Here is a 25215-nt window from a genome sequence, read left to right on the forward strand (position 1 = left end):
GGCAACGGGGCGGAGTGAAAACAGCCGGAAAACTGTATCGTACTTGTTGCACTGAGACCGCCGCGGCGCGCAGGGCGACGGAACTCCACGGAGGGAGCATTTTCCTTTTTCACTCGCGCCGCAGTCGAGCTCGGCGCCCCCTGGCGAACGTCCACGACACTGGCCGCCGACAGCGCGCCGATTCAAAAAAGAAAATAAAATCGAATAATTCGAACGTCAGTTGTTCGATTTAAAATTAAAGTTCTTTTTGCAAACTTAGATTTTTAAAATTACGAATTCAATTTTTGTTACTCCTGTAATTATTTGTATTGATAATAATATTTATAATTATCCTAATCAATCACGGAGTGCAGTGATGTGAAATTAATTTGTGAGATTTATTCCAATAAAGACTTCATGTGACGGTTCCAATTAATCATCTGGGATCCATGACATTGTTATATTCTGTGATGGTTTGTGTGTATTCAGGATTTAAATTACGTGAATTTAATAAAAGTTAATCCGGAGAAGCTTTGGATCTGTCAGAGTAATTAAATTTTCAGGTAAGTAACTGATGGATTAGGGTTTACATCTTTAGAAACACGGCATTATGGGATTGAAAAGTTTTGAATTAGGAAGTTTAACGGTCTTTCCTTGAGTTGAGGTAAAATTACAAAGTTTCATCTTCTTGGCCAATATTATTTTATAAATCTATTCAAAGCTTAAGAGAAGAGTAGCGCAACTAAATAAGTACCTTAGAAATGATAACAAAGACAGTAACAGTAAGCCTATTAAAAATGTACCCGGAATTGAAACTTATTTAACCGCGCAAGTAAACGAAATAACACATAAGTTTGAACAGACGAGTGTCTGTAAGACTGTGTGTGACACTGGCATCATTGTACTGACAGACAGGAACTTTTATTATTCTCCAGACATTGACTGTGCTACCACAAAAAACTTAAAACACTGTTTAACTAGTGTTTAAAACGAAATTTGACAGATTTGTAGGCGTTTGACAGCGCTAAACATCTGTTAAATACTGTCTAAGTTTTTGTGGTAAGGCCCTGAAACTTCTAAAAAGTAAAACAGAATCAATCATTTTTAAAATTCAATGAACTTAATTTTTTTTGAATTCATGTTATTAAAAATAGTTAGCAACCAATAGCTTTTTTTAATTATAAGTATTATTTATCTGCACAAAATATTTTATTTGTAAACTTTTCACTCCAATTCTTTGATGATGATGAATTCATTTATTATACAACACAGTATAATACAACTATTTTTTCTGGTTTGATACATATTTGCATCAAACCAGAAAAAATACAAAATAAAACTAAAAAATAAAAACGGAACAAGGCGGCCTTATTGCTTATAACCTTTTATTATATGTATAGGGTAAGCCGTAGGTATATAATTATTTAAATTTTTACTTCACTTTAACTGGTTTCCTCTGCAAAAAAGATCTTTTCTTAAGGCTGTCACTAAAGCTGGAAGAAAATCAGAATCTGTCAAATCTAGTGAGGGGGGGTTGAGGTATGCGGGGCGTTCTACGGACAATGACATGAAATTTTAACATAGTACTCGAAAACATAAAAGTGAAGACATGCCACTTTGTTAAAAATATACTAAGTAAGTAATATTGTTTTGTGATACGAAAATATTTATTTTTATTTGAAAGTATTTTTAATATTTAATAATTAATTATATATAAAGTCGTACCCGTGCCGATATTTATACAGGTTGTTGCAAAAAGGGTTTAATACTATGCCGAAACCTACGTGTGCAGCATGTTATTGATGTTATTTCTAAGCCAGGAAATGAAATCAGAATGTAAAAAAATCGCGAAAATATTATCAGAGTTTAATAGTTCAGGGTGTTGTATTAAACTCTGCCCCCGTGTAATAAAAAAAGTATAGTTAGCCGAAAGGGCGTTACTCAGGCGTCACTCTGAAAAACTTTTATCCTACGTAATTTTTTATATTCATGAAAAAAACGCTTCTTCATATAATTTTTTTTTGGTCACGTGACCTTTTAGTTAGACGACCTGTTTTTTTTGGTGTTTCAAAAGCAGAACAGTAGTTTGCAGAACTCTGCATATACAGGGTGTCACAAAAGGTTACGTAGCTGGCAAAGGGATATGGGGAGGTCACCAGAAAAATAATAACATGTAAGTACCCCCGCAAGGGAGTACATTAGTACAAGGCGAGAGTGTGTATTTTTTTTTTAAGTACTTATGTGTATTTGGGATATGATAGAAATAATATTTTTGTTTCTTAAAAACCAAAAAATTTACACCTTGCTGCGCTCTTTTGCTCACTGTAAGTACACCGACAAATATTGTTGTATTAAAAAAAAACGGTTTTGTTATAACGATTATAAAAAAAAAGGTTATTTTCATGTCAAGGAGTCATTTACCTAATTACGATTTCACTCAACAGCAGGTGAACTGAAAAAATAAGTTCTTGTTCTATCATCACTTTAGATCGCAAACATTGTAACTCCACTTTTCTCGGCGAAAAGTACTCTTTGGTGTCAATAGAAACGTTTTTTGAATTCACATGTTTTCCTCTTTATTCGAAAAAAAAATACTGTATTCCGCATTTTACCATTTGTTTTCCTCTAAACCCCAAACCGTGATTTTTAAACAAGAAAACTTAGTAATTATACCCTTTATTCTCATATACAACGTGCGATGTAGGCGAACGTGAACGAAAACTATGCAATAAGCCTTTGTTTTTATTACTACTTTAGTAAATTACAATAACATACTCAACAATGTTAATTTTTTTTTTGCAATGTTATGTTGTTAAATTAAGATCTAATATTTTATTAACATGAAGTTACTTTCAACTTTTTTTTTGCATCTATGCGTCGAATCACAGCATGACGGCTGCTGCAGCTTCCTGCTGTCCTGTCCTCCAACCAATCCCACCAGTACTGCAGGTTGCGTCGAATACGAGCCATTCTCTTCGACTTGACAAGACAGGTGCTCCCGGAAGGATCATAGATCGCACGGAACCCGTACCGTATAGAGGCAACGGACTCCTTTGCAACAGCCCCCCAGATTCGGAAGTAGCCCATGCACTGCATGGCGAGCACAGCTGCAGCAATTTTTTCGTAATGAATCATTGGGATGTCATCCCCGAAGGAGGCTCTCAGCCTACCTCACGACCTGTGTGACATTAGAAAAATGCACTGTGCTAACGCCGTTTGCGAGCTTGATTTGCAGGACCGCGTTGTATGCCAAGTTCCACAGCAGAGGGGTCCAAGACCTACCGCTGTGGAACTCCGCAACTGAACTTCTTCAGTGAAAACAAACCCTCTCTTTTCGCATCCTTAATGTACTTGTTAGACACGTATGACCTCTGTCAATTTTCTGCAGATAAGAAGACAAGTGATGGTATACAAGAGCCGCCCTAAAGGTTCGCCCTCTAGGGGATAGAGTTGAACGCGGTTACTATTTTTAAGCAAACAGCCAGCGCAACAACTCGCCCGTGGTTCTTATCCTGCTCCGACAGTGAACGAACGCAAAGTATTGTACCCACTATTCGAATCCGCATTTCGGATGCCAAACTGACTGTCCGAAAGGTCGAAACCGTACCACCACAGAGGTATGACTCGTTCGAAGAGCTTATCAGGCTCTTACAGCAATCAGATGTGTCGGTACACTGAAAGATAATCTACAGGCCTGCTTTATTTATTTAGGAGCACTAATGGCCTCCTTTCAGTCATTGAGTCACTGGCACTCAGGCTGCGGTTGAACAGGAAGATAGACTGTCTAAACAAATCATTTTTAGGCTAGTAAAAAAAAACTTTAGGTGGGTAGTATGCCAACTAGAACTACAAATAAAACAGTATTTTTGTCTCCTCTAAAATTTGGTCACGAGGAGTTACGATGATTACGATCTAAGGTGACGCTGACGATATTTTATACAAGGTATTGAAAAAAGGGTATAAAGCTTAGCCAAAAGTGGATTTAGGTGCCATTCTGATCCACTTTTCTTCTACAATTTTGAAAATTCACGTAACAAAACCTTTTACATAGAAACTTATTCGATCACGTGACTTTTTACTATAGAGACCGAATTTATTTTTCGAGAATTTCCAAAACTTGGAGAACAAAAGTTGTTCAGAATAACCCCTGAGTCAAACCCTTTCGGCACAGTATACCCTTTTTGCAACATCCTGTATAGGTAATATCAGGTTTATAAAAGACCTGGGCCTGTAGAGTGAGACTCGGCATGGGGAGTCATAATTTATAGATCTTTTAGGTTGCAGTGGCGAATGGGCACTGGTAGCCCTGCCCTTTTCTATAAATATAACTATAGGTAATTTTATGGCAATTTAAAAATGGTATAACATTTATCTATTTGAAAAAATCATTAAAAATATACATTACCTATCACCCCAATTTAAAAAAAAAATTCAGCCCTTACTTTAAACTTATAACACCTCTCTATTTCCTTCAGGGGTTAAAAAACCTGTGTATTTAATATTTTCTTATGATTTTTTTTTTTAAAACTAGGCTCTTACATAGTTGTACATAATATTATGCGGTATTTTATTCCACTTGTAACGCATAAAATTCATAGCTACAGTAAACATTTCATTTTTTTCATGGCGAGATACAGTCGCACTTAACCGCTTTTTTGCAAAGCTTGTTAAATAGATTTAAAAAATTATGTAAATTTTAGATCTTCAATTTTTAAAAATACTTACTTATTTTTAACAACCTGTAGTGTACAGACTACCACATCTTAAAATATATATATTTTTAATTAACTACGGTTTTTGGTTTCAAATAAAACAAATTATGAACTTACTTTTCAACACCCTGTATATTGTGTAGCTTACCTAGCATACACAACCGTTAAAATAAAATAAATTACCCCTCAGAATATAAACAGGCTCGCGCTTTGGCATACTGCATTGACCGTATAGTTCTTATTCGGAGAATCTAATAAGTGTCATTATGTGCAATGTTTACCTTTATCTATGCATCTGTAACTCTATAGTAAAAAATGTAAACAAATCGAAAAGGCGAAATGTTTTCAAAGAATTTTCGGCTTTTCTGCATCTAAAATGATTAGAAAATTAACTTTCCATAGCAAATGCATATGTATTATAATACTTGTAGTCATAATTTGTTGATTTAATCAGTTTTTGTGAAATATTTGATAAAAAATAAAATGGCGTGGGTATCGCTCCTAACAGGCCGCCACCAGGGCGACGACTGAAGAAATCTGAAATCTGTCACGGTGTCATCATTTTTAAACCGGAATTTATTAGTTTTTTGCAAAAAAAGTTGACTTCTGGTCCATTAAATCCAACTCTTTAAGGTAACTTTGTTAAGAATTTAATTACCTACACATACATATAAGATTCCATGAAAATGGGCACTCTGATTTCGAGGGTTTTTTCATAATAAGTCAAAAAATGGCAAAAGACATGGTGTGTTTGCAATTTTTTTTAACATACTTATTATAATCCTGCACCAATTTATAAGCAACTAACATGTTCAGTATACCCTCTGCTACAAAATATATTTTTATCAATGTGATAGAAGCCACCGTTTTTCCAATCTAATCAAGTATATCAAGCCGACTTTAGCATTTTAGCTTTAGGGATCCCCTTAACATCTAACATCTAACACAGAAATACTACAAAGGTTCCAAAATAGTGTGCTCAAAGCTATAGTAAACGCCCCATGGTTCACAAGAATGGAAGATATCCATGAATACCTAGGTCTTGACACAGTTAAGGAGGAAATCAATAAGAAAACAAAAAGATACAAGGACAGGATTACCCATCATCAAAACAAGCTTGCCCAAATGCTTAGCGATCCACCTAAGACCAGACGCCTGAAGAGGCTGCACACATGGGATAGCCTATAAAAAGGGGAAGCAAATAATAAAGGGTGCCTGACAGTGGGAGGGCTACCTTACCAAGCCAAAATCTCTCAACACAACTGCTCATAGTACACGTACTGATCGCATGTTTGCAAAATCATATTAAAAAAATCTTTTCTTGCAGAGGAAACCAGTTAAATTTTAATTTCCCGTCGTCCTATATAAAAATAGGTATTTTTTGTAATCAGTGACGTAACAGACTGCAATAACAATATGCCGATTTTCATTAACTTTTTCACCAATTTCCTCGTTTTGTGAAAACACCTGAAAAAAACAATTTAAACACTTATATTTTCCCTCATACAAACTTTGAATCATGTTTTTTCCCTGGTGATCAATTTTGAAAAAAACCTGTCTTACTTAATGGACTTTTAACCTCTCAAAAAACCTACCAAAGGGTAACCATAATAAAAAAAAACTGTGCGTCTTTCAGGACCATTTACGTAAAATTTTATTAATTTACATATTTATTAAAATTTTAGGGGTTTTGTAAATTAAATGAGGCTTAGGCTATATACATGTATGTATCATATAGCCACATCATAGAGCTGGCAAGATAAAAAATAATAATAATGAAGTTATCATTTCAGCAGGATATGAACGACAAGCTCTGTTTAGAAAGTCGTCACCTGAACTGATTGAGCGCTATGCTCGGTTTGACAGCGCCTATTACTGAAATAGGTGACACGATTCAAAATAACTATAGTGCCACAAACTTATCTGTTCCGGTGAGAGCGAACTAAATTGGTCCATACCTCATTACTTACTAAATGAATTTCATATTGACATAGATTATATGGACCAATTTAGTTCGCTCTCACCGGAACAGATAAGTTTGTGGCACTATATATTTAAAAGACGTATATATAATTTTAGGTCATAGACTAATATAGACTACTTAATGATACACTGTTGAGAGATTGACTGTCGCAGAATAAAAATATATTACAGGTATTATTTGTGGGGATGCTATATGCTGAATTGAACTTTTGTTCATATCCTCAAGGTTTAAACTTCCTCTCTTAGCTTGGATAAATTTGCCACAACGCTGGTCTAGTGCGGGTGGGTGGGTTCACACATCTACTTACCTAGATCTCGTCTGCACAGCTTTCCTCATGGTGTTTTCATTCATCATACCAGCGATGCATGTTATAAATGATCGGGATATGAACCCACATCTACTTTGTGGGAAGCGGCGGGACACCCAACCATCGCTCCAATGATCCAAATCGATTGCGCAATTTTGCGGCCTTATAAATTATTCCCAATCATTTGAGGCTTTGACCTCTGGATTGTGAAGCGACCAGCTCCCAATTGTGACCACATAACAAACAATGCATGTTAGTTAATTGATGGAACACGATCAATCATAATTGACGACATTTCCATGCGTGGCTGCGCCGCTTATTATGTGAGCTCACCTTGTTTGGGACATATAATAAAATTTATGACAATTATTTCCGACGACGGGCAAGAGTATCCTTTGAATTAATATTGTTCGTATTTTTAGAAGTCAAGTGGGTTAGACGTTTACAAAACACCTTTGTAAAAAGATAAAAAATTGTTTTGGATTAACATAAAATATAGAATCTGTTTTACAATCATTTAGAATCTGTTTTTTAAATGCACAGATGAATCGATCAGTTTTTTTAAAGTAGTTTTATTGTTACGGTTTTAGACAAATCATGTATTTTTTCGTTATCCGTAGCCTATCCGTGCCTATCCTATACCTAACTATACGCTGGATGTGCTAGGTGGCAACTGAAATGCATCAATAGATAATAATAATTATGGCCAATTATATAGCTCGGCTAAGCTACATACACCGCATAGATAAAAGCAAAGTGGCAGTTAGTATTCAAAGTCGATCGCCACTTTGTTAAGACCTCTCGTAAACGATTCCCTCCTATGAGGTAGGTAACGTAAGAATATAATAGAAAAGAACTTTACTTTTTGAATACCGCATGAATCTGACATACAAAAACATAATGTCTTATAGATTAGAATAAAGAAAGAAAGCACAATATGCGCTCTTACCGCTGAGAGTGATCTCTTACAGGCAACTGCTTGCCAATTAAGTAGCTTACAATCTAGGAGCATAGTAGATTTCATTTATTGGGTGATACGTTTGTTATAATGATCTCTAAATCTTCCTCCAATGGGGTCACGCTTATAAATTATCAATGAAACTGTTGCCAAAATATATTTTATTTATTAAACAACTTCCACACACAACACCAGCCAATTTAACGAGCAATAAAGTGTGAATTATGAATTAAAAGAGTTATTACTGTCGTAAACAAGGCGTTGTCTTCAATATTAACTGAAAAAAATATTTATTACATTGGAAAACCTTATGGTTTTCATTCCAACCTTATTCTACTAAGGGTCTGTTCCACAATGTCTGGTTATTGGCTACCTGACGGATAAAATACATGCTGTCACTTTCTGTTATTATTTTATAGACAGTGACAGCATGTATTTTATCCGACAGGTAGCGACTAACCAGACATTGTGGAACAGGGGCTAAGAGTGATGTGATAGTTTAGTTAGTGAAAGTAAAATTTGCCCAACTGAGCTTGTATTTGTTAATTCATAGTCATCATCATCATCGTCAGCCTATAGCAGTCCACTACTGGACGTAGGCCTCTATATGAGATCTATAGCTTTCCGAAGCCATAGTGACATTTGTTTATGTATGTGTAGATATGGTATGTTAATGTGATATGGTGTGACACAATTATCTTGCATTCAAAGGACGTTTCAAATAAGTGTCAGATTGTATGAATAAGAGGTTTAGAGTTGCCGCTTTTCTAAGCTAATTTACTGTGCATATATTAGGTATGTATTTTGTATCGTTAGCTTAAATTTAACAAGTAGGTACGGCCACGTTCAATAGTAGGTTTACACTTTTGTGGCTTATCCAACCCACAAAGCTTCAATGTTTGAATAAATGAATATATGGAATAGGTAGTCAGTTTGTGAGTTTTACAAGGTACCTACACACTAACAAAATTGTATAGCTAACTTATTGTTCTAGGCAGCCATCACAACACAAAAAATAACATAATATGTTGGTGAACATAATATTATTGGACTGTATTTATGTATACAGCCCGAAACAAACTCGGAGTACATCAACGGATGAGGCGATAAATTTCAATATGTTTTAATATTTATTACAAGTTTAATACCTTTCTGCCGCTGTTTCGGTGTAAATTATGTTCCAGCGTTGTGTGAAGCTTTAGAACAAAGCTGCCGGTTATTTTGTTAGTAAATAATGTGTACATTCGAGTCCGCGTTTTGTAAATACATATGTTAATGTATTGTATACAATCGAAGAATGAAAAAAAAACTTTGAATGATTGACTGCGAATGCGATCAAACTAAACACAACAAATTCGCTTTGACAACGATAGAATCGTTGGATGTTTCTGTTTGTATGCATATTTTGTGAATAATTATATTTCTGTAAGTATTTTTTGTGGTACCGTACCAGTAATTTATGTAGGTTTTGAAATCTATGACTAGTTTTCCCACGCAAGCCGCACTTGACAAGGATGATCCGTGCGCTTACCGTAATAAAAAAATACTCTGCCTAAATGCAAATTGCAATTGGTCCAGTTACAGACATTACTATACATTCTACCCGTACTTACAGCCTATTCTATTCTATTCTCTGTGGGGTGGAAGTACCTACACCTGGCTCTCTCGAGTGGAACCTTTGTACATATCCCCAAATTCTAAACTGCCTTCCTAAGCTTGGACCATTTCCCACCACGCTGGTCCACTGCGGGTTGGTGGGTTCACATATCTAGATATGCAGGTTTCCTCACGATGTTATCCTTCACCGTAAGAGCGATGGTATACATTGTACTTAAATTTAAAGAACTCATTGGTACTTACATGTCATTCGAACTCGCATCTCTGGCGTGAGAAGCGGGCGCTTACCCGACTGAGCTACCACCACTCTACTTACAGCCTAGTTATGGTTATTAGGTACTCATAGCTTAGATTCCCAATCCCAATTGTCTAGTTATCTTAGAAACATAAAATAAGACATTGTATGTGGTGTTTACGCATAAAACGAACAAATAGCAATAGAATGAACGTGCCCGATACGACGAGAAACTTTTAATGAAGCGATAAACAGAAGTGAGCTGTTTTATAAACTTCGCTCTTACGAGTTCGATCGAATTAACATACGGAGCACTCTGTACATCTGAGAATAAGCAGACACGCTGTATAATCTGGTAGATCTTTTGAATGCCGTATTGTGTGCAACTTCTCCCGTTCAATGTTTGCTTTACATCTTTACAAGTTTTTGGCTGTGAGCTCCGCTTCGCGGTTTCATGATGTGTTTTCAGGGAAAAATTACGCACAATAGGACAATGTGAATGTGGGATTTTTGACTATCGATAAAGAATTGTATAATTTTACATCGAATAAACAACATTTGAATTGGTCTCCGAGAACCTTATTGGAGTTTGGGAAAAACAAAATGCGGTCAGTACTTAAGTAGGTATTTAGCTTTTGTATCATCTTGTTTCTATTGTGTACCAAAGGTGTTAGCAGCAAGACTTGCAAGAGTACAGGTAATAAATCATTGTCGTTAGTTAGTCAAATAAAACCGAATCCAAACTTTAAAGCCCTTGAATCGAGTTGCTTAGGTCGTTTAGCTCGTAATTTAGATACGATACTCCCCGTCAAATTTGTCCCGACTGATATTGGTACCTAGAGCTAACTTAAAATGACCCTAACCTTAATATTTAATAAGTAAACTATAAAAAATTACACTTGGCATATAGGTTGTATCAATATTTTATCGTCAGAATGTTAAACCACGATAAAAAAGTAAGTGGCAAGTGCACTCCAATAAAACAGTTTTAAAATTATTAAGTACGTGTGGGTAATATTAAAACTGAAATCAAAAAGCTTTTGCCGGTGGATATAATGTAGGAACATCATTAAATGTAGGTACCTTCGATATTTCGTAAGCAAAATTAATATTTCAGCATGTTTTTACTTTTTGCGTAAATATTTCAATAGCTAGGTATTGTATGTGAAACAGTAACTGTGCTACCACAAAAAACTTTAAACACTGTTTAACAAGTGTTTAAAACGAAATTTGACAGATTTTGTAGGCGTTTGACAGCTATAAACACCTGTTAAATACTGTCTAAGTTTTTGTGGGAAGGCCCCAAACGTTTATTTACTGCGTCGACGATATTTTACTAAAAACGCTCTACTCCAATAAAACTTGACATTCCATTCCTCCAAAACTTTGTTAGCGCTAAAATATATCGAAATGCAAAAATGTAACGTGCACGGTTTACGATGTCAAATCAATCTATTTATTTAAAATTTTAAAAGAACCGTTAAGAAGAGACTGATGCTAAAATCTGACCTAAGTTTGTGAGACACACTAAATCAATTTAAAAAGTGATATAGAATCTTATGAAAAAAGTTACTTGGAACACTTATAATTCCTTAAAAGCACTTTTAAACTCGCGAAGTTTTTTGTAACTAAAAAATTCAGTGCCTAGGCCAACAAATATTTTGCTCGCAGAAAATGAAAGAATAAACAAAAGAGCATCTCTCTTACAATGAGTTGAAAACAAAGGAAGTGGCGGATACTTTTTGGTATAAATATTATAGATAGTTTTTTAACCTTCAGGTTCACCTTTCTGTCTATTCCTGGATTATCTGTAGTATTAACGTGTATAGAGGGTGTAAAAAAGGCTTATGTAAATTACCTAAGCCAAAAAAAGTGACTCGCTTTTTGAAAATTCGGAAAAAACTCTCCCCGTGAATTTCCCATAGTCGTAGAACAAAAGCTGTTCGTAAAAGCCCACGAACCATCCCCCATCGGCTTACATTTGCTTTCGGCTTTTTTAACACCTCCTGCTCAATCAGTATTACCATACTGGGTAGGTACCTGCATTTAAATTTAAAATAAGAATACATTTTTAGTTCATAACCGCGTCTTGCTAGGTTTTTTTCACGCCAGTACGTTGCATGATATTTAGGAAGCTAAATAATGATTTTACTTCAATGTTTTATCCCATTTTTTTTACGAGTTTTTATCAAGACGTAGCTGTATGTTTGAAGTTATTATTACAATATTAATCGTCACCAGCCGGTGGAAATACTCACTGTTTAAATATGTTTATCTTGGCGTCTTTCTAATAGAAGTTTCATTTATTGGTAAATTAACTCGGTTCTCCCAAATGTATTTTATTTAGCCGATACGAATTCCAACAAAAACATGGAATACATTATTCAAAGTTGTCATCACAAAATAAAAGCTCGCATTGTAAATTCTGCGTATTAATATTTGATCTGTGAGTTTTGTTTCGGAAACTGTGCTTTGTAGAAAAAGTTTGCTAATTTGCTTTTTTGTACTAATTTCGTTTCAGTTAGGTATTTTATTCAACGCCAGCTCTAATTGGAATAAATTGTATATACAGGATGTACCTATCTGATAACCTACGTATTCAGCATGTTTTATCTAAGCCCGGAAATGAAATCTGAATGTCAAAATTATCAACTAGATAAAACATGTAGGTTTCAGGTTCGTGTACCTACACAAAAGTATAAGTAAAGTTAAGTACCTGCAAAAATGCAACATTCTGTATAATAAGCCCGTATCTGCTGCAAAGTTATCGTCGTGGCACTGTAATGCGACTTTATCACACAAAATAGATATTTTATCGCCATAGTTGGTCAGTTTTTTTTTAAACGTTACTTTGGAACAAAAAACTCCCATTACTTATAGCTTTTGTGACTAAACTTTCAAATGTTTATCTATTTCGCGTGTAAATTTGGATAGTAAACATAATCTAGAGCAAGTAATGCAGTGCGTCTATTCGTGGATGTGTGCCAGTGCGTGGAAGGTCACGCACTGCGTCGGCTGCGTTGGGCTGCGTTGTTCTGCGTCACGGGAGTTGGACTTGGCATTGCAGGCGGCCGTGACCTGCCACTTGCCGCTAAACTTTACATACATGCATACACACGACTGTAATCCCCGAAGGGGTAGTCAGGGGTGACTCGCTAGCTGTTATCCGCTTTTTGCTGTACATTTGTACTCATGTGATATGTCGCTAGCTGTATGGCCGTTTTTGAATGATTACAATGCTATAAGAAGAAGAAGCTGTAAATGTTAAAATTACTATAAATGTTGTAGGTGAACTTTTATTCAAGAAAGGTTAAGGTTACTTAAAAAGAAGGAAATGTAGGAAATGTATTTATATTAATATTTAATATCTTATAATAATTTTTATATAAAAAATATATGTCTAAATACAGGGTGTTGTAATAAGAGTGTACTAAGCCGAAACCTACGTGTGCAGCATGTTATTAATTTTTATTTATTTATTTACACACACATTGTAACATAACAGGTCAGTACACAAAACCAAAATCGTTACAAAAATAATTTAACATATATAGCACTCACTTATATCTAAGCCCGAGAATAAAATCATAATGTCAAAAAAAATATAGAAACTTTTTTCCAAAACCATTCAAACAATAGCAGAATAAAATGTACCTACTTACCTATTGTAACTAATATATTAACCAGTTTATCAATTACATTGTCTCAAACAATCTTTATAGACATTCTGACAGCAGGCTTATGCCATAACTATTCCAATATCTCAATTATATCGCCATTCACACAGATTCTACTAATAACGATAAATTTGTCCTCAGGAGCGGTCCAGACCAGCCATAATGAACACAGACAACGCGTTGAATTCCCAACGGTAAGACTGTCTAAATAGAGTTTATATTCGCAAATATTGTGTGAGGCATTTAGTGCTTATCTTGCTTGGTTAGTTTCGTGACAAATGAGTGGCAATACTAGGTGATAATGTCACGAGTGTCACGACACGAGGGTAGATGCAGATAATAATGGCCGTGGTAGGTTGTTGTATTGGAAATGTTGTAATCACTGAAGCGTACCGAATTAAACGCAAATAACCTTTTCACGTTTGAAAAACTCCATAATTCTCTGATGAAAAGGTCTGTTTAAATATCGGGTTCATTAATACACTTTTTAGTAGCGGATGATTAAAGTACAGTTTAAACAAAATTTAATTTAATAAAATTTTCTTGCACCTCCTGTGGGTTGACTGGTAGAAAATGCTTGTAGCATTAAGTCCACCCTTTGTACACTTATTTTTATATTTGTGCAATAAAGGATTAAATAAATAAATAAATAAATAATATTTTTTTTTGGTATTTGCCAGGCAAAATATAATAATGAATCGCCATTATTGCGGATTATTATTGCCTGAGACAAAATAGTACTAATAAATTAATGCTTGAGATCTACACAATTTACTAGCTCAATTTACTTGTTAACACGTGTGTATAGACACATACACAGTTCATTACAACCTAGAAATATTATTTAAACGTGAAAGTTTCTAAGTATGGATGAATGACAAAATGCCTTGATTGGTCATTGATGCATCAGCTGGATTAACGCATATTACTTATATACTTTTTATGAAACTTATTACAGATAAACTAGCTTAAAATAAACTTACAACAACTCTATTATGTGCTTACAAATTTTCTATTCAATTACTAAAAAAATAAACTGAAAATAAATATCTGTTGAGCCATACAAATCAATTAGCTGAAAAGTATGAAATCAAATCAAATATTTTATTGCCATCGATGACTATTCACGTTATTATAAATTCCAGTTATATTAGAAGTCAAGCGAGCGCAATGAAATCGGATTAATTTGGTTTATGTATCGACATTCAGTATAATTAATTAATTATCTTTTCATAATACATTAAACCTTGTTCCACTTATAAAATGACATAATTATGACAAGCGATCGTAGTTTTTAAATGCAGTACAGTATCGGTCTTAATGAGGAAACTTCTTAGATCTTAGTAAAATTTAAGCAATTACCCCAAGTTGGGCGCCAAACTAAATATTCCAACAGCGCACTTTAAACTATCGCACATCATCATCATCATAACTGTTAGTAATAAATTATATTTCAGTAAAAAATCGGAATAAAAAGTACAGCTCCCGAATGTATTTCACAGTTCGCACATCTTTCATTATTGACGTTGACAAAAAAAAATACGAAATCAAAACGAAAAATAACAAATTATTTGCTAAGAATCCTTGTAACCTGGAGATTGTGACCTCATAACAAGCGGTGTAGAATTTCGGCTTCAATGTTTCTTTATTTTCATTTCCTGTGGATCAACGTATTTTTCCCTTATTTATTTTCTTTTTCCACTCTTAAAAACAATTTATATTTTGTTGACGCCTTGTTTGATCTGTTTACAACGTGGTAAAACAAGGTTCAGCCCTCGTGGTTGTTGCAAGAAAAAATAAGATGGCCCCTGGCTATCTCGAATGGAAGCTTTGTTCATCTCTACTAATGTCTAAACTGCCATCCTAAACTTTGACCACGCTCTGTTATTTTGTGTTTCGTTAAATTAATAAAGTATCTGTCAGAGAACTAAGGTTATTGACATAGCTGTCAAAATATGCAAGCTGAAGTGGCAGTGGGCTGGTCATATCTGCCGAAGAACCGATAACCGTTGGGGTAGACGAGTTCTCGAGTGGAGACCACGAACAGGCAAACGCAGCGTGGGACGCCCTCCTGCCCGCTGGACTGACGACCTTAGGCGGGTGGCGGGTAGTGGTTGGATGAGGAAGGCCGAGGACCGAGTGTTGTGGCGCTCCTTGGGAGAGGCCTATGTCCAGCAGTGGATGATTATTGGCTGATGATGATGATGATGAATAAAGTAGAGATATAAATTATACCAAATTTGTTGTTGTTACAAATTGCACTTAAATGTTACAGTTTCATAAGTGTACCTTGTCAAAAACTTTCAAACCCCGTCGCCTTTTTGTTCATTCATAGTTTTAACGGTTTGTCAGTTAGACAAAATACAATAGTGTATTGCTATGTTCTTATAAAGCAAATGGTACCGTAGGTATAAAAAGTAAACAAAATATGTCGTAACAACGACAACGACAACATGTTATTAATTATTTCTCTACAACATTCCTGACATTGTCGAACAAGAAACATCTTCGTATCTCAAATATAGCCATTATCCTCTAGTCGCTTCTCGTGTACGAAGTGGTCATTAGAATAGGTCCCGCACTGAGAGTACCCTTGAGAGCCGCCGGCGTAGGTATGCCATAATAGGAGCACCTCACCTTACCCACAAGACACTTCTGAGACCAGACAATTTGAGGTTACATTACCCGGCCGCGGTTACGCTCTTAGGGAAAAGTTTTGTATGGACAACAGAAAAGGTGAAACAATTGAATTACAGGTAGGTACCTAAGAAAAAAGTGTCTTAGAGTAAATTTTGCTGAACTTTGATAATAACGAGATGTCTAAAAGCATCACTTACACACCAATTAACACATTACACATACTTAGTCAGTTTAGCACTCAAGTATTTAATAATTTTAGTAAAAATGAAATGAAGCGTAATGAATGGAAAACTAAATTTATGAAAAGGAGTATTATTAATTTAAGTACACCATGAACTCTTTTGCTTACTGTACAGTGGGCCAGTGCTTACCACTTTTATCCTATAAAGGGTAGGCAGGTATAGGGTAAGTCATCGTAGTGTCGTAATTCTCCGACCTAAAAATGTTTTTCTCTCTCTACAGGGTGTTTAAAAAATCATCACCGAACAACAAGCTGACATTGTACCTGAGCTCGCGTGACCTTATAGTTGAGAATGGGACCATAGACAAAATACAGGGTGTTCTTCATGTGGAACCGGAGCATATGGAGAATAAGAAACTGTTTGGACAGGTCACACTGACTTTCAGGTATGTTTTTCGTTTTTTTTTTTTGCATAAACTCAGGACAGTATTGCTTAGTTTATAACTTGCGTAAATGTACAAATAATCATAGCGCTGCTATTCAGACTTTTGAAAATTTACAAAATATAATCTTCTGACCGTAGACATTTCAAAGATGTTTATCCCCCGAGTCACCCCCTTTCAGTTTAATATACTTACCCTTTCTGTAATACCTGGATAATGCTGTTTATCCATTAGAAATTAATCATGCTGTTGTTTCACAAAATAATTACAATTTATCTTTTGAAGTTCGCGCCACACGCCGACATTTACAAATAATGTGTAGAGATAAGATACACAGGAGCGTAATACTCACTTGAAAGCTTCGTAATTACCTGCTACTGTAATACTATCAACACATTAGCCATTAATTAACAATCCATATAAGCTGCATCATGTCGCTCGCTTGTTAAACGACTGTCAGATCCCTACAAGTTCTGTAATGTTAATTGCTAATGTTTGTGGTGGTAACCCCTTAGTATTGCTTAATAATTTTAGAATACTTACATCTCGTCAAACTCGGCATCCCAAAATTACCTCGCTCACACTTTATATGAACTAACGCACACTATTTTTTATGTAAAACATTATTGCAATCCGGCCCGACATAATGTGCTCGAACCTTAACCCTTAATTGGGCATAATGATTATGGATTCCACATAGTTTTGAACTTTATCCCAATGAGTTGAGGACGAAAACCAATGAAAAAGAAATAGTCATGCGCTATTAAGGGTTAAATTTTATATGCATTCAATCCATGACCCACCCATTCCTCTAGTCAGCCAATTAACCCACACTTTAATGTCCAGATATGGCCGCGAGGACGAGGAGGTGATGGGGTTGAAGTTCTGCAACGAGGCCATCATGAGCCTGGCGCAGATCTGGCCCCCGCACTGCGCGCACGAGCGGGAACCCAACACTTTGTTGCAGGTGAGTTATAATCGAATAAATATGAAACTCAAAGTATTGTGACGCATTGGCCCCAGTTGACCTTATAACTTTTTCACATGAGTGAACTACTGAAATGACAAGTCAATGTATTCGATTTGATATTTGCAATGCAAATTTAGAATTTTATAATGCAACCAACTCTGTGATCTCAAAAATTATAGGTGCCTAAGCAAAATGTTTTATGCCGTTTCCAAATTGGATAAAAATTTGCCTAAAAGCATAGAATAACAAGTACAGTTAAAAGTTAAATGCAAAAATATTTCATTTTTAATACATCACAATGGATTACACAGCAAGATGATTACTCTGTAGTTTATAACTAGTACGACACACAGCCTATATAATTATTTTCTCTACGGGTTACGTCTCAGAGGGACTCAAAGTCGAAAGGAAAGCTCTACAAGTACTCAAGATCCAGAAACTTATACTCCTCAGGGTATGAATTTGGCAGCAAGCTATTCGATTGCATTGGAGTTCCAATCCAATATTTGTCTAGACACAGATATTTGTTCTGGATCTTGGATGTTCAGTGTTTGTATAGTTTGATAACCCTCGCCAGTCAAGAGAACTACGAGTCGATTATGACAGAACCAATCTTGAGAGAAGCCCGATGGTTAAGATCGATTTACATCAAACGAACACATAGAGTTAGAACAAGAGCATTCTCTCGGGGTGTTTTTCTGTAAAAGAACCTGTATTCAAATGATCAAACTGACCTATAGCTAGAACACGGGCAAGAATACAAAAGCATCAAACGAACATTAAGTTTAAAATAAACATTGATGCGAAAGACATACAACCAATCTTATAACCCTATTTTCCCATTTCTAACAATTCAATGCGTAACTTATCATCGATGCCAAACATATAAAATTACCTGCCTGCCTGCCTTTCGTTCGTTAAGGCGCAGGCCACACATTAGAGGAGGAGTTGCGAATGTATGGAAGCGTCGCCGCGCCGAAGCGTCGCCGTTGATTTGTACCACGTCGTGTCCGCGCCCCGTCTCCGTTTTTTCTGTATGGCCCGCGCCTTAGGGCCCTAGGGAACTCCCTAGCTCTAAGGCTCTATTTGATGCTATTGTACTCTTGCTCTTATTCTAGCTCTGGGTTGGTTATTTCCCACTCTCTACCACTCTAACCACCCATTTCATTCCAGGACGCGTTAATAAAACGTTTGGGCTCCAACGCGTACCCGTTCCACCTGGAGCTGACGCCGCTGGCGCCGCCCAGCGTGCAGCTGGTGCCCGCCAAGCAGTACCACGGCGCGCCCATCGGCACCTCGTACGACGTGCGCGCTTATATCGGTATGTAGCTTAACTACCTCACTGTGACTCTAATCTAGCACGGGCCGCAAGACATCAAGATGTAACAAAAGCTTTCCGTCGCACTTGCTTTTGAAGTCGCATGATGTGAGATGTGAGTGAGCGCGACGCAAACCTTTTGTCCAGAAGGGCTAGCATGGGGCGCAATTAAGACGTGACTAAAGTTCTCCGTCGCGCTCGCTCTAGAAGCCGTGGGATGTGCGTGAGCGCGAAGCGAACCTTTTGTCCAGAGGGGCTAGCACGGGGCGCATTTATTACGTGACAAAAATTCTCCGTCGCGCTCGCTCTTAAGGGTGCGCGATATGTTTGAGAAACTTTTGTCACGTGTTTATAGCGCCCCGTGCTAGCCCTTCAGGACGCGTTAATAAAGCGTCTGGGCTGCAAAGGACTAGCACGGGGCGCATTTAAGACGTGACAATTTTTTTTGTCGCACTAGCTCTTGAGGCTGCGCGATATAAGTAACCGCAATGCAAAACTTTAGTCACGTCTTAATAACACCCCGTGCTAGCCCTCCAGGACGCGTTAATAAAGCGTCTCGGCTCCAACGCGTGCCTGTTCCACCTGGAGCTGACGCCGCTGGCGCCGCCCAGCGTGCAGCTGGTGCCCGCCAAGCAGTACCACGGCGCGCCCATCGGCACCTCGTACGACGTGCGCGCTTATATTGGTAAGTTAGTTATACGATAGATAGAGATTCTCTATGACCGTAGTCACACTTCACAGTGACAGCACATAAGCAACACTAACCAGAGATGTGCTCTGCTACGTTGTTATGGATGCGTCGGATAGTCGGATACATCCACCAAATATTCATTGGTCCAGCATTGCTGCATAGCGCATAATATCTGGTGGAAAGGCACCCTTAAGAGCGTATCATCAAGTCAAATAATGGTAAGAGCGATCTCAGCTGTGACGCTTGCCTTAGGGACAGATGAAATCAGATTGTAGAATGTATATGCCACCAGAAGGGCTAGCACGGGGCGCATTTAAGACGTGAAAAAAGTTTTTTATCGCGCTCACTCACATCGCGCAGCCTCAAAAGAGAGCGCCATGCAAAACCTTTGTCACATCCTAATTGCGCCCCGTGCTAGCCCTCTAGGACGCGTTAATAAAGCGTCTCGGGTCCAACGCGTGCCCGTTCCACCTGGCGCTGACGCCGCTGGCGCCGCCCAGCGTGCAGCTGGTGCCCGCCAAGCAGTACCACGGCGCGCCCATCGGCACCTCGTACGACGTGCGCGCTTATATCGGTAAGTAGCTTATCTAGTTCACTGTGACTCCCACCTAGCACGGGTCGTAAGACAAGCGCATTTCTAGACGTGAGAAAAGTTTTTTGTCACACTCGCTCACGAAGTCGCGTGATATGAGTGAGCGCGACGTAAAACTTTTTCCACAAGGGCTAGCACGGGGCGCATATAAGACGTGACAAAAGTTTTCCATCGCGCTCGCTCTTGAGGCTGCGCGATGTGAGCGCGATGCTAATCGTTTGTCGAAATGAGCTAGCACGGGGCGCATTAAAGACGTGACAAAAGTATTGAATCACGCTCACTCACATCGCGCAGCCTAAAGCGTGACCGCGACGCAAACCTTTTGTCTAGAAGGGCTAGCACGGGTCGCAATTAAGACGTGATATAATTTCTCTGTCGCGATGGCTCTTAAGGGTGCGCGATGTTTTTGAGAAACTTTTGTCACGCCTTAATTGCGCCCCGTGCTAGCCCTCCAGGACGCGTTAATAAAGCGTCTCGGCTCCAACGCGTACCCGTTCCGCCTGGAGCTGACGCCGCTGGCGCCGCCCAGCGTGCAGCTGGTGCCCGCCAAGCAGTACCACGGCGCGCCCATCGGCACCTCCTACGACGTGCGCGCTTATATTGGTAAGTTAGTTTAACTCTGTGACGCAAGACGTGCACGTCAAGATGTGATAAAAGTTTTCTCGAAGCCGCGCGATTTGAATGAGCGCGACGCAAACATTTTGTCCAGAAGGACTAGCATGGGGCGTAATTAAGATGTGACAAACGTCGCACTAGATCTCGAAGCTGCGCAATATGAGTGAGCGCGACGCAAACCATTTGTCCAGAAGGGCGAGCACGGGACGCATTAATGACGTGACAAAAGTTTTTCATCGCAAAAATTCGCAAGGACGACGTGCGCGCCTATATCGGTAAGTTAGCTTAACTCATTCACTATGACCCCCACCTAACACGGGGCCCAAGATGTGTATGTTAAGACGTGGCAAAAGTTTTCCGTCGCACTCGCCGAGCGATGTGAATGAGCGCGACGTAAACCATTAGTCCAGAAGGGCTAGCACGGGGTGCAATTAAGACGTGACAAAAGTTTTACATCGTCCTGCCATCCATGCGTCCTGGGCTAGTAACACGGGGCGCTATTAAGACGTGACAAAAGTTTTGCGTCGCACTCGCTCTCGAAGCCGCGCGATGTTTGACGTGAAGCATGGCGTGCGCGTCTTGCCTCTCGTACTAGGCCCTCTGAGGGACTTATCAAATCAAATCGTAGACTTTAGTAATTGATAAAGTCAAACTGTTAGCTGCCGACTGAGTGCTGTGGATTGTGACGTATAGTATATAGCAGTGTTTTTCAACCTTTTTCATGACGCGACCCCCCTGGTATTAAAAAATATTACGCGACCCTCTTGACCCTTCGGTTTTTTTTAACATTTAGGTGTGTATAAAGGGGCCGAAAAAAAATTGGGTTTTGTTTTATTGGCGACCATTTAAAAGGTCCTAAATATAGTCAAAGTATCTTATTAGTTATGTTAAATACTGGGTGTTGCAAAAAAGGTATAATAAGCCGAAAAGGTATAATAAGCATCATGGTATATCTAAGTCGGAAAATGAAATCAGAATTTCAAAACTCGCGAAAAAAATACCCATTTTGCAACATCCTGTACAATTCATTTCTGTTATTATTAACAGCCTCTGTATTCACTTTGAAAAATCTGAAAAGAGTAATATAATTAATTAAGACGTAATTTTGAAAACCACCACCACCATATTAACCAGGTATCACGCTTCTAGCTTCTTTTTTCCAAAACTCAAAATACCACTTCGAGGCACTGTTTTCAATCGATAGAAGATAAAATCGGGAAATGTAAGGAAAAATCGCCGCGAGTACTAAAAACAACTCTGAAAAATGCGTTTAAAAAAATTTTGTGATGATTGGATAATTCGTTGGCGTATGTGTATCGTTTCTGAAGGAGCATACTTTGAAGGTGATAAAATAAATTTGGATGATTCATAACAATCATTTTTTGTTTTATTGATCCAGTCCCGATACTTTTTACACAGTAGTATTTTACTGACCGAATGGCGTAGTGGTTAGTGACCTAACTACTGAGCCGATGGTCCCGGGTTCGATTCCCGGCTGGGGCAGATATTTGTTTAAACACAGATATTTGTTCTCGGGTCTTGGATGTGCCCGTAAAATGGCAATAGGCTCGCCCCCTATTACATTGGGACTAACATAACACTCTGGCGAAAAGTGGGTGCAGCAATGCACCTCTGCCTACCCCGCAAGGGAGTACATTAGTACAAGGCGTGAGTGCGTGTTTTTTTTTTTTTTTAGTATTTTACTAAAGATAATATTATTTTCTGCATTCATTGAAAGCAAACATGACCTGAATCAATCAAAAAACCTTCTCTAATTTAATAATTTACTGTGGAAGGCAAGATAAAGTAAGAGTAGACTCGAGCTAATTGTAGGTATCAACAAAAGATTTCTCGGGAAAACTACAGACTTTGGCCAGATTTAATAGTAGTTTGCTATAAAAATCTATGCTAGCAAGGATTGAGTAAAATGCCTATAAATGATCGCTGATCTATCATATATACAATATCAAGAAATATTAATTAAATTAATTGTCTTTATGGTTTTTTTTTTCACTGAAATACCCAGTTATTTCGATCTCTGGCGACCCCCCTACAGAAGCTTCGCGACCCCCCAGGGGGTCGCGACCCACAGGTTGAAAAACACTGGTATATAGAGTTAAAAAGTTCATTTAATTATAATTAAAACAATATCGTAGCGTTATAAGATTTAGATGCTGGCTCCGAAGCCTCTCAACGCGATATGAAAAGTACTATCTACAAGAGTTTCAGAATTTTGTTATAATTATTACATGTAACAGCTACGCCAAAACATGCCGAAGCAATTATAACCGAACCTTCCAAGGACATCGCCAAATTGCTTACTCCACCACAACCTACAACAGATATTAATTTACATGCAAATTCACTTGATGAGTACTCCTCTTACAAGGACAAGTTCCAACTCAAGAGCCACAAGTAGGGCTCCTTACCTAAGCCTTATGTAACGCAAAGGATGCTTAAGTCATGCTTAAGAAGTTTAAGTGCCCATATTGAGGGAAGGCTGACCATTTTTTGGACAACACTCGAAGAGTCTCCAAGAGTATTTTTAGCAAATCGAGGGGATTCTTGACATTGAACTTAACAGGGCTATTTGAGCTGCTGTGAGTTCGCTACTGCATCTTGAAGTTACGTTACAACAGGAGGGTCCATACTGGATGGAGGAAAATTTTGCTATACAGGGTGTTGCAAAAAGGGAATTACTTTCTTCGCGAATTTGCAAAACTCGTAGAAATAAAGTTGTTCAGAATCTTTAATCACCCCCTTTCGGCTTAGTATACCCTTTTTGCAACACCCTGTACTTCTAGCTATTAAATGAGCAGTACAATTTGGGGCATTGTGATACTTAATTGGAGCCTAGAACTAAAGTTGTGCCATCTCGATAAGCGCGTGGAGTAATTTAATCTACGAGTAACTAACTTGGAAGTTTATAACATCGGATACATATTGAAGATCAATTACTTCGTAAAGCTACTGTAAAAGTTGGTAGATTCTTCCACGCGTGTGGGAAGTCTACCTACTGCTTACGAGAGCTTAAAACTTACGGCTTCAGACTGCGTGGTTTCAAAGTTTAATGAATTAATTACTTGCATGGTATTATACTGGAGTTTATTGATACTTAGTTATTTTTTGTTTTGTATCGTAGGTCGTATCATACTCAAGTACTTTAAATAATTTTATTATAGCTTGACCAATAACGATTATTGTCACTGAAAATGTAAACCAAGTTCTTATAGGTCATTCATAGATAAATAAAAGTAAAATAGGTTGTCCCAGGTTTAAATGTATATCTGAAAGATAGTGACGCAATTCGTCTTTCTAAACAACTTTGGTTCTAAGACTTTTTTTACTACTTTATAGAAACTACACTTTCGGGATTGAACTTGGATTATTTTGTGTCTCATTGTTGGAAAATACCCGGACTAACAAGGGACAATATGTAATTGCCCTCGTTATGTCATGTATCGTAAACTTTACATCATCATACTGTTTTAACGACCGAGCTGTATACGTTGATTGATATTGCCAACAATTACTTATACATTTGTTATTTCCGGAAAAATAGGGTGAGGCAATACTGACTATTGACTTAACTATCAACAAATAATTGTAATATTTTACGTTGAATAAATAATGAAATCTGAAATATTTGCCAGATATGATTTTTATAAAGCAATACCAACCCGCACTTTTTTTTTACTAACGCAGTTAAAATTTAATGTTTGGCTGTTTAGTACTCTTACGAATAACTACATTTCTGATAAGCAAATGAGAAACCACGAGCATAGCTTATTATATATTCAAAATATGTGGTTGATTGGTACGAGTTATTTAATAATCTGCATTCTAGAGCTTTACCTAACAACAAAGCCAATATTTGACTGCACAAAACGGCTATTGTTGTGAATGTTTTAATTGAAATCAGAGTTGCTGGAATGCAACACAAAACTAGCTAACGATTAAAAAGCTGCAAACTGGAACCGACCATAATGTATACACACAGCGTACCAGCAATTCGGAACAGGTTTGCAGGAATAACACAATTTAAAGCCAAAATTGTACCAATTAGAGCCAGTTTATACGATCCACTTCCCGTTTGGTTGGCGCGAGGGCGCAGCAGTAGCAATAATAATCCTGCCGAGCAATGGAACATACGTGGGATGTTTTGCACTGAGAACTATTAATGTATCGCAGTGATATTTCATAATGCCTTGGAATCTTTTGCCATAATTTGCACAAATTTCGGTGAACTATTAAGTGAAGAGGAAAGGGAAGGAGGGAAACTCACCTGACAGGAAC

General features: G+C 37.5%; 1 protein-coding gene across 1 annotated transcript in view; it reads left to right on the forward strand.

The window, feature by feature from the left end:
- The first annotated feature begins 234 nt into the window (after nt 1–234).
- Nucleotides 235–25215, forward strand: part of LOC105380760 (arrestin homolog) — a 45700-nt gene continuing 20719 nt past the window's right edge. The window contains exons 1-5 of the mRNA XM_048625963.1: nt 235–542; nt 13611–13663; nt 16572–16736; nt 17580–17700; nt 18877–19024. Of these exons, the coding sequence (XP_048481920.1) occupies nt 13632–13663; nt 16572–16736; nt 17580–17700; nt 18877–19024 (466 nt within the window). The 5' untranslated portion in view covers nt 235–542; nt 13611–13631. The remainder of the gene's footprint in view (nt 543–13610; nt 13664–16571; nt 16737–17579; nt 17701–18876; nt 19025–25215) is intronic.

The sequence above is a fragment of the Plutella xylostella genome, chromosome 15, assembly GCF_932276165.1.
Source record: "Plutella xylostella chromosome 15, ilPluXylo3.1, whole genome shotgun sequence".
NCBI lineage: Eukaryota > Metazoa > Arthropoda > Insecta > Lepidoptera > Plutellidae > Plutella > Plutella xylostella.